This window comes from Dipodomys ordii, unplaced genomic scaffold (genome assembly GCF_000151885.1).
Source record: "Dipodomys ordii isolate 6190 unplaced genomic scaffold, Dord_2.0 Scaffold124, whole genome shotgun sequence".
NCBI lineage: Eukaryota > Metazoa > Chordata > Mammalia > Rodentia > Heteromyidae > Dipodomys > Dipodomys ordii.
In genome coordinates, this window is record NW_012267340.1 from 3,352,571 (window position 1) to 3,363,041 (window position 10,471).

At 42.4% G+C, this 10,471-nt stretch overlaps 1 protein-coding gene across 1 annotated transcript in view; it reads right to left on the bottom strand.

The window, feature by feature from the left end:
* Rasa2 (RAS p21 protein activator 2) overlaps positions 1-10,471 on the bottom strand; it is a 64,698-nt gene that overhangs the window by 41,036 nt on the left and 13,191 nt on the right. The window contains exon 2 of the mRNA XM_013029889.1: positions 4,355-4,431. Coding sequence (XP_012885343.1) covers positions 4,355-4,431 — 77 coding nt within the window. The remainder of the gene's footprint in view (positions 1-4,354; positions 4,432-10,471) is intronic.

Consider the following 10,471-nt stretch of genomic DNA (forward strand, 5'->3'; position numbering starts at 1 on the left):
CCCCCCCCCAAAAAAAAAAGAGAATCAAAATTCAGTTATACACTGGTGCCAGTGGCTCACACTTGTGATCTTAGCTTCCTGGGAAACCAAGACTGTTGGGAGTTCAAGACCAATCAGGGCAGAAAAATGTGAGACCTCTTTTTTAGTGAAGTAAATGTAGCTACTATCTTACTTACTGAAAACCTAACACATGTGGATTGTTTCCAGGCCAGAAGTTAAGACTACCTCAAAACTAATAAGTAAAACTTAGGGCTGTAGGCACAGCTCAGTGGTAGAACATCTGCCAAGCAAGTATAAGGCTCTGAGTTCAAACCCCAATACCACCTTTCTCTGAAAAAAATCCTTTTTAGATATGCAAACTTTGCAATGCTGTCAGATACCAAAGTGGATGACACTGGAGCTCAGAAGACCAAGCTGAACGCACAAGATATAACTTGTAAAACATTACAACTTTTTTTTTCTTTTAATGGTTAATACTTTTCCAGTAATGTTATTTCAGTGTTAATTTTTGTTTGTTTGTTTCTGTCAGTCATGGGGCCTGAACTCTGGGCCTTGGCCTCAGCTCTTCAGCTCAAGGATAGCACTCTACCATTTGAGCCACAGCGCCACTTCCGGCTTTTTCTGCTTATGTGGTTCTGAGGAATTGAACCCAGGGCCTCATGCATGTGAGGCAAGCACTCGTAGCCACCTTCCCAGCCCCCCCACCTTTTTTTTTGTTGGTCGTGGGGCCTGAACTCTGGGCCTGGGTGCTGTCCCTCAGCTCTTCAGCTCAAAGCGAGCGCTCTACCACTTGAGCCACAGCACCACTTCCGGTTTTCTGGTGGTTTTTATTGGAGATAGGAGTCTCATGGTCTCTCCTGCCCAGGCTGGCTTTGAACCGCGATCCTCAGATCTCAGCCTCCTGAGTAGCTAGGATTACAGGCGTGAGCCATCAGCGCCTGGCTCCCTACTTTTTTTTTTAAAGTGCCAGTACTTGGTCTTGAAGTCAGGACCTGGGCACTGTCCCTTAGCTATTGTTTTTCAAGGCTGGCACTTTATCACTTGAACCACAGGTCTATGTCTAACTTTTTGTTGAGAACTGGAGATCAGCTATCATACATTTTCTACATGGACTGGCTTTTTATTTTTCATTTATTATTATTCAATTGTGGGGCTTGAACTCTGGGCCGGCTTTTTATTTTTTAATTTTTATTTATTTATTTTTTGGGTCTGGTCATGGGGCCTGAAATATGGGCCTGGGCACTGTACCTCAGCTCTTCAGCTCAAGGCTAGTGCTCTACCACTTGAGCCACAGCACCACTTCCGGCTTTTTTCTCTTTGCTTATGTGGTGCTGAGGAATCGAACCCAGGGCCTTAAGCATGCAAGGCAAGCACTCTACCACTGAGCCACCTTCCCAGATCCAATGGGCCCGCTTTTTAAACTGTGCTCTTCATATCTCAGCTTCCTGAGTAGCTAGGATTACAGGTATAAGCCCACCTTTCTGGCTGTAACCAATTATCATGGTGTTTGTCAATGCTGATTTTTAATTTCCATCATTCTCCTCCTACAATAATAATAATAATAATATGTCGGTCGTGGGGTTTGAACTCTGAATCAGTGCTGCCCTTGAGCTCTTCAGCTCAAGGCTCATGCTCTACCACTTGAGCCACAGCACTATTTCCGGTTTTCTGGTGGTTAATTGGAGATAAGAGTCTAAAGGAAGCTGGGCGCCGGTGGCTCACGCCTGCAATCCTAGCTACTCAGGAGGCTGAGATCTGAGGATCATAGTTCAAAGCCAGTCTGGGCAAAAAAGTCCATGAGACTCTGATCTCCAATAAACCACTAGAAAACTGGAAGTGGTGCTGTGGCTCAAGAGGTAGAATGCTCACCTTGAGCTGAAGAACTGAGGGACAGCGCCCAGGCCCAGAGTTCAAGCCCCACGACCACAAAAAAAAAAAAAAAAAAAAGTCTCAAGGACTTTCCTTGCCAGGGCTGGCTTTGAACTGCAATCCAGATCTCAGCCTCCTGAGTAGCTAGGATTACAGATGTGAGCCACCAGTACCTGGCCTTCCTCCTACAATTATTAATTGAAAGTCTGTAAGTAAAAAGCAGTCCTTTCTCTGTATTTTTTATTCGTATATATCAGTACTAGCTTGTGAATATTTATTTTATTCCACTGGTTTTAAGCCATTATTACTGTTTACTTCTCTTCAGGCTCAAATTGTCCCAGATTTGGTCACGTTCTTTCCTATTGCCTTCAATATTCTTTCTGTAGGTACCATTTACTTTTTGAGTACTTCCTTACTTTCTGTCTCCACAAGATATTCTAGCTTCATCTTGTATTTTCCTCAATGCTGAAACCACCAATGCTAAGGAGTCCAGGTTCCTTTCACTGGAGCTATACTAACACTGCAGCCATTAACTACGTGTAGTTTTAAATTTTTAAGTAAAATAAATTCAGTTTTCAGTCACATGAATCATATTTCAGGTGTCTCCATCCAAGTTCTAGAAGCAACACCATTCCATTAATAATGACCATTCTTGGCATCTACGTCTTGGTTTCTTAAAAGCAATCTCTAATCAGTGTTGACCAATAATGCCTTCACTGATGGGAAAATACTCTGTGTCTTCACTGTTCAACCTAGTAATCTCTAGCAACTGGATGGGGAGCTGGGGAGGGGGAAATGTGAGCAGAGATCAGATCTAGGGAGGCCTATCTTTTAGGATGGGAGCTGGAACATGTTTATATGGTGGTGAAAACCATCTAGAGGAGAGGGTAAAGCTGATGAAGCAGGAGAAAGGAGGCAGAGCTGAAGGACTGAGATTCCTAAAGTGGAAGAAGATGGATGTGGACTCCCAAGGCAGCGTTCACTGGACAAAGGGGTAACTTATACTGCTACAGTACACACAGTCCAAAAGATAGAGGCAAACAAGGTTCAGAAAAGGAAAAACAGTTTTACTTTTCCCACATGGTGGGAAAATCTTGTAGGTGTGTTTAAGAAGTAAAGATTCTAGGGCAAATCTAAGTGTTCATGTGACGCTGAAATTAAAATGTAATCAGGCTGTGATTTTTCTCAAGCAATACCCAGATACACATTAAATGCCTTCATATAAAGATAACTAAGAGGGATGAAGGGAAGAGGGATTAAGAGGACAGCTTAAGGAATCTTCAAGAAAATGCCTACGGTGACAGATCATGAAAAAAATCTCTAGGTAACCACCAAAAAGTCAGAAGTATGGCTCAAATGTGGCAAAGAATCAGCCCTGAGCAAAAAAGGTAAGAGTACTAGGTCCTCAGTTCAAGCCCCAGTACTGGGACTGCATTCATGTATACGTACACGCATACACACACATGCACACACTCTTATTCCTTTACACTGATATATTTAGGAATAATGGATCATAATGTATTCCATCCTTCTATCAAAGTTCTCAGAATTAAATAACTCGATACGTAGTATTAGATATGTAAATATTAGAGCTGGGTTTTCACAACTTGAGAGCTGGTTGGAACAGCAACAGGAGTTGGTCCCTTCCCTGAGGTATGAGGGTGTGGTAAAAGCAAGTGTTAGAGTGAAGCGCGCCTAAGAGGCTGACAACCTGGAGGAAGGAAGCTAGCACAGAGGACTGGAGTCTGGGTGATAACGATGACCAAGGTAGAAGAGATAAAAATGAATCCAAACCACATGGGATTCGATACATTTGGTCCTGGTAATCTCAAAGCAAGCATTCTTTTTTTGGGGGGAGGTGGGGGGGTCATGGGGCCTGAACTCTGGGCCTGGGCGCTGTCCCTCAGCATTTCAGCTCAAGGCTAGCGCTCTACCACTTGAGCCACAGCGTGTTCTGGTGGTTAACTGGAGATAAGACTCTGCCCGGGCTGGCTTTGAACTGTAATCCTCCGATTGCAACTTCCTGAGTAGCTAGGCTTACAAGGGTGAGCCACCATGTCCACCCTCAAAGCAAGCATTCTTGACTCCCCTCAGTCCCCCCCCCCCCCCCCCCCCCCCCCTCCCCCCCCCCCCGGGCTCGAAGGGTTTCTAAAGCTTGATGGAATGAGTTTCTTTTACAGGACTTTTTTCAAGAAACCCCTTCCAAGTCTCCACAGCCAAGTAGTTAAACATTCTTATCTGTGATCTTGTCATACCTGCATCCTTTAACCCACATTCAATAAAATTTGGTTTAAGCAATGAATGAATTGTATCCTAAAGTAGATGAGAAAAATAAAACTGAGTTATCAATTTAGTAAAGGAATGACATTATCAGAGTTTCATTTTTGAAATGAGTTTTTAAAACATTTAAAAATATGAAGTTGTCTTAAGAACACAAAATGGCAAATTATTTCTAGTTGATTTTGATAAAAGAAGTAATGCTTACTGTACAACAAGCTGCTGGCACACTGTTCCATTCTCTGTTATCAGTTCATTCAGTTTTAATTCAAGGTGAACTTTACCCTATGACAAAAAGAAAAAGTTACATACTGAGTAGTCTATTTTGCCAACAACATATGAAAGGATGATCTTTTAAAAATACTACCTATATTTATCTAATGACCACTAGCAACACACTAGCCTACACTAAGTACTTAAGTGATTAAAATCAACAACAAAGATCAAAATTCTGAAAGAGGGCTGGGAAGGTGGCTCAGTGGTAGAGTGCTTGCCTTGCATGCAAGAGGCCCTGGATTCGATTCCTCAGCACCACATAAGCAAAAAGAAAAAAGCCAAAAGTGGCGCTGTGGCTCAAGTGGTAGAGCTCTAGCCTTGAGCTGAAGAGCTGAGGGACAGCGCCCAAGCTCAGAGTTCAGGCCCCACAACCGGACCCCCCCAAAAAAATACAAACAAAATTCTGAAAGAAAATAGTCTATACCAAATATGTATTTAAATTTATGAATCTTGTGCTCTGTTCAGTGACCATCTCAATGATCACAAATTAAAAAGACAAGAACTTGTGTTTTAGGAAAATTTTAGCAAATTAAATTATAAAATGTAAGGTGCTTTATCAGAAAAGATAAATCAGCAGTAAGAACAGTGGCAATTTCACTAAAAGAAATCGTAACAATTCTAAATAAATAAAACTTAAAGCCAATGAGACTCAATTTGTTATTATTTACTTCTAGCAGCTAATGAAAATTTATGAGACATCTACTATGTTTTAGGAGGCTCCATGAGAGTGGACAGAAATCTGGATATGTTTAACATAGGATCACTCTCTCTCTCTTTTATTTTTTTAAAATTTTTTTTGTCAGTCCTGGGGCTTGAACTCTGGGCCTGGGCCCTGTACCTCAGATCTTCAGCTCAAGGCAAGCACTCTACCACTTGAGCTACAGCGCCACTTCCGGTTTTCTGGTGGTTTATTGGAGATAGGAGTCTCACCATCTCTCCTGCCCGGGCTGGCTTTCAACCGCTATCCTCAGATCTCAGCCTCCTGAGTAGCTGGGATGATCTACTCAGGCATGAGCCACTGGTGCCTGGCTAAGATAGGGTTACTATTTACAGGAAGCTCACAATGTGCCTGGGAGAAAATAGACCAAACATATGGTCAAGAACATGGGTGGAAAGATGAAAATAAAATAAAGGCATGTTTCCTTATGTAGGTATTAAAAAATAGTTTTAAGAACAGTTAAGTTTGGCCTGGGAATGTGGCTTAGTGGTAGAGTGCTTGCCTAGTATGTGTGAGGTCCTGGTTCTATTCCTTGGTATGATATAAACAAAAAATAAATTAAAAGGAAAAAAACCACCACACTGCCTATGTGCATTGATCATATTAAATAATATTTATCAAAATGAACTCCAGGAAATGAAAACATTTAATTTAAAAAAAGTTAAGTTTGAACTGGGTGCCAGTGGCTCACATCTGGAATCCTAGCTACTCAGGAGGCTGAGATCTGAGGATCACAGTTCAAAGCCAGCCCACGCAGGAAACTCCGTGAGACTCTTATCTCCAATAAACCACTCAGAAAACCAGAAGTGGCACTGTGGTTTAAGTGGTAGAGCGTTCGCCTTGAACTGAAGAGCTGAGGTATAGTGCCCAGGCCCAGAGTTCAAGCCCCATGACTGATCAAAAAAAAAAAAAGTAGGGCTGGGAAGGTGGCTCAGTGGTAGAGCGCTTGTCTTGCATGCCTGAGGCCCTGGGTTCGATTCCTCAGCACCACATAAGCGAAAAGAAAAAAGCCGGAAGTGGCGCTGTGGCTCAAGTGGTAGAGCGCTAGCCTTGAGCTGAAGAGCTGAGGGACAGCACCCAGGCCCAGAGTTCAGGCCCCATGACCAGACCCCCCCCCACCCCCCAAATAAAAGTAATAATGTTAGATTCACTTGCTCAAATATATTTGATAAAAAGACCATTTCTTAAAAAAAAAAAAAAAAGGAGGGAGGGTGCTAGATGACCTCCACTCAGGTGACAAGTGGAGAACATCAGGGGTCTGATGTCTGGTGATCGTCAACTGTTAGGTTTTATTATCTAGTCACTGTCTTCTTCATAACAGCCTATCAGACATCCTTTCCAAGAATCTAACCTGAATCACCATGGCTATTTTAAGGGACGTGTCATACAAGAATGGCTCTGAGGCCTACTAGCTACCAAGCCCAGGGTTGGATGGCTAATCGGTGAAGAGCAATTGTGGCAGATCTTAGTTACAAAGGGGCATGAGAAAGTTAAGCTTTAAATCAACAAAGGTATCACTGAGCAACAGCTGTTAGTAGAAATGGAACTAAGTTAAGCCATTAGTCCATTAAAAATCTAAGTATAGGACAGAGAATGTGGCTCAGTGGTAGAGTGCTTGCTTAGCATGCATGAAGCTCTGGGTTCGATTCCTAAGTATGATATACACAGAAAAAGCTAGAAGTGGCACTGTGGCTCAAGTGGCAGAGTGCCTGCCTTGAGCAAAAGCAGCTCAGGTAGTGCCCAAGCCCTGTGTTCAAGCCCCAGGACGGGCAAAAAAATAAAAAATCATGTTTTCTGTCATAAAGCACTTGTATAGTTACTTGGCTTGGAAGGGAGCTTAGACAGCTGTACAACCACTCAGATCACAAAGCCACTTTTCTATTTTAAAATGTACATACTTTCTAGTAGAAATTGTATGCTAATGAAGTACTTCCAACTGTTTCTCAGGAAATATCTAAGATCTTAATTTCTAAAACTATAAAAATAGAGTAGGAAAAAGTATAATCATTTTAGTCACAACTAAAATCATAATACTGTCAAATCTAGCAAAAGATATTCAGTGGTATTCTACCAGGATCATTATCACTGAGTCAGAGCCTAACCAATATGTTAATTACTTCCACTGATAGGTAACAGAGTATTCTTTTTTTTTTTTTTCTTTGTCAGTCGTGGGGCTTGAACTCTGGGCTTGGGTTCTGTCCCTCAGCACTCTACCACTGAGCTACCTTCCCAGCCCCCAGAGTATTCTTTCAATATTAGTTAATATTAACCTGATTAAGAAAAGAGTACAGACAAGGCTAACACAAAACATACTACTAGTGTGTAACACTAACATAAGGAAATTATAATTTTAAAATCATAAAACATTACCTTATTACCTTATTATATACTTTAATATAGAAATATGTACATGATAGTAAGGAAACTAATTACAAAATAGGTATGTAATATAATGTTCATTTGAGAAAAGCAGCATGTATATAAGTTACTACAAGAGCACCTATCAAAATATTGATACATTTATTACTCAGGTTGGTAGATTTGAGAAAATTTCCTTTTTGATGTTCTCCAATTTCAAAGCTGTACTACCACTGTAGAATTGTCAAAGTCTCTACTATTGTATTTCTTTTCTCTTCTTTTCTAAGTCATGGGGCCTGAACTCTGGGCCTGGGCGCTGTCCCTCAGCTCTTCAGATCAAGGCTAGTGCTCTACCACTTGAGCCACAGCGCCACTTCTGGCTTTGTCTGCTTATGTGGTGCTGAGGAATCCAACCCACGGCCTCATGCATGCAAGGCAAGCACTCTACCACTGAGCCACTTTCCCAGCTCCTATTGTATTTCTTTCATGAAAAAAAATGACCAAAAGCTGAAAATTTATTGAAGCTGATTTTTTCCCCCATTAGTACACTGTATCTGTGGACATTTCAGAAAAATCCAATTTTTGCACAACACTTCAATTTTGCTTGTAGCTGTCATTTTATAGAATTAGACTGTAGTAATACAAGTCTTCTCCTCTAGAGGCCTGGTGCAGTGGTTCATGCTTGCTCTCATAGCTGCTCAGGGGCAGAGATAAGAACTGTAATTTGAGACTAGTCTGGGGGAAAAGCTATTGAGATCCCATCTCAACACAAAAGCTACGGGTGGTGTGTGCACCTGTCACTCCATCTACTTGCAAGAGGGAGGAGAGATAGGCCCCAAGTGGCATGGGCAAAAATGTAAGACCTTATCCCCCAAACAACAAAAACAAAAGGGGCTAAGGGTATGGCTCAAGCCCTGAGTTCAAACCCCAGTAAGGAAGGCGGTAGAGAGGGAGGGACAATGAGGTAAAAAATGCAGCAGGTAAGTTACAACTATCAAATGAGTTAATAATTTAGAATAAAAATTACTGACATGAAGGTGAACTGAACAGCAGATTAGCTACAGCTGAAGAAAAGCAATGGCAAAATGGGATGATAAATCAGTCAGCAGAAAGTACTCAGGATGTAGCACAGGGAAGGAAGACCATGAGACATATGAGACATGGTGAAGGAGTCTATGATTTATGGAACTGGAATCCCAGTAGACACACAATAGATTGGGGTGGGGGGGGGGAGTGGTGAGGAAGAAGGAGGGATTAGATGAAGATAACTTCTTGGAATTTTCCCAAACTGATGAAAGACATCAAGCCGCTCTTAGGAACATGGAAGTAGAATAAATATAAAGGAAACTATCTAGCAGTAGGAAGACAGCTAAGAACAGGATAAAAAAGAAAAATCCTAAAAGCAACTGCAGAAAACAGACACTACCAACAAAGAAGGAATCCAAGACCATGGACATGGAAGCGCTTTAGGTTTGATGAGAAATGTGACATAATTTGGTCTGCAGCTGGTTTATTATTCTGTTTCCTAAGGGAGGTCCAAGGATAGTACAAGTATTTGGGGTGACACATGCCAATTAATGTAAACTTAGTATATCAAACACCTACTAATCATATCCTAACCCCTATGGTAACATGCCTCCTGATGTTCCAAAATGTTCCGCTCTACAATGACTCTAAGTCCAACCATATCAAATTCAGACTTCAGTGTGCATCTGAAGTCCAGCCAGATTCTGTAAAATTCTGGGTCACATCTTGCAGAGTGAGTAGGCTGCTTGGAGGATATGGCATTTTTCAGTTGTTAGTAAGAGGGTGCATTAGAGAGAGAAACAGGAAGAGACTGTCTCAAGAAACATATGAAAGAATGCATGATATCTTCAAATGGCCTTTTCTCTTCATTTTGCATATAAAGTTATTAAAAACGAGAGGGAGATAGAAAAAGGAAACCGTATTACCTCTTCATTCTGCAAAGTCAAAGGGAAAGAATTGAGTCAGAGGCTCTCGGTTCTCACCTATCTCTTGCGGTGAGTACTGCTGCATTTAGTGAGGTTCTACAGCTCAAGGACATAGTATATCAATGAGATAGTATACACTATGTGAATTTTACCTAGTCCTGTTCTCTAACCTCTCTGAAGATGTAGTACCTCCACAAGAGCCTGGTAACTTTCTAGCTCTTGTTGGTCACAGTGAAGCTCCCTAATTATATTCCAGGAAGCTCCCTAGCAACTTCCTAATACCCTTCTTTTTATTTCTTTCATTTAATTTGAGTAGGTTTGTTTTTTGTCAGTTGTGGGGCTTGAAATCTGGGCCCGGGTGCTGTCCCTCAGCTCTTCAGCTCAAGGCGAGTGCTCTACCACTTGAGCCACAGTGCCACTTCCAGCCCTTTCTATTTATGTGGTGCTAAGGAATAGAATCCAGGGCCTCATGATCGCGGTTCAAAGCCAGCCCGGGCAGAAGAGACCGTGAGACTCCTACCTCCAATAAACCACCAGAAAACCGGAAGTGGCGCTGTGGCTTAAGTGGTAGAGCGCTTGCCTTGAGCTGAAGAGCTGAGGGACAGCGCCCAGGCCCAGAGTTCAAGCCCCACGACCGACAAAAAAAAAAAAAAAAAAGAACCCAGGGCCTCATGCATGCAAGGCAAGCGCTCTACCACTGAGCCTCCTTCCCAGCCCCTAGGCTTCTGCTTTTTGGCTGCAGGTACTAGAGCTTGAACTCAGGGTCTAGGAGCTGTCGCCCACTCCCCACTTCACAGACTTTGCTGCCCAGGCTGGCTTCCATGCTCAGATCCCAGCCTCTGGAGTAGGTAGGATTACGGGTGTGAGCCACCAGCACACAGCAGTTCCTGATATTCTGATGCTCCCACTGATGAAGCCCCCCTCTCCTTTTTTAATGACTAACAGTAGAGAGGAGTGAAAGGGGGCATAGAAACCTGGAGTGTCGGGCTGGGAAGGTGGCTCAGTGGTAGAGTGCTCGCCT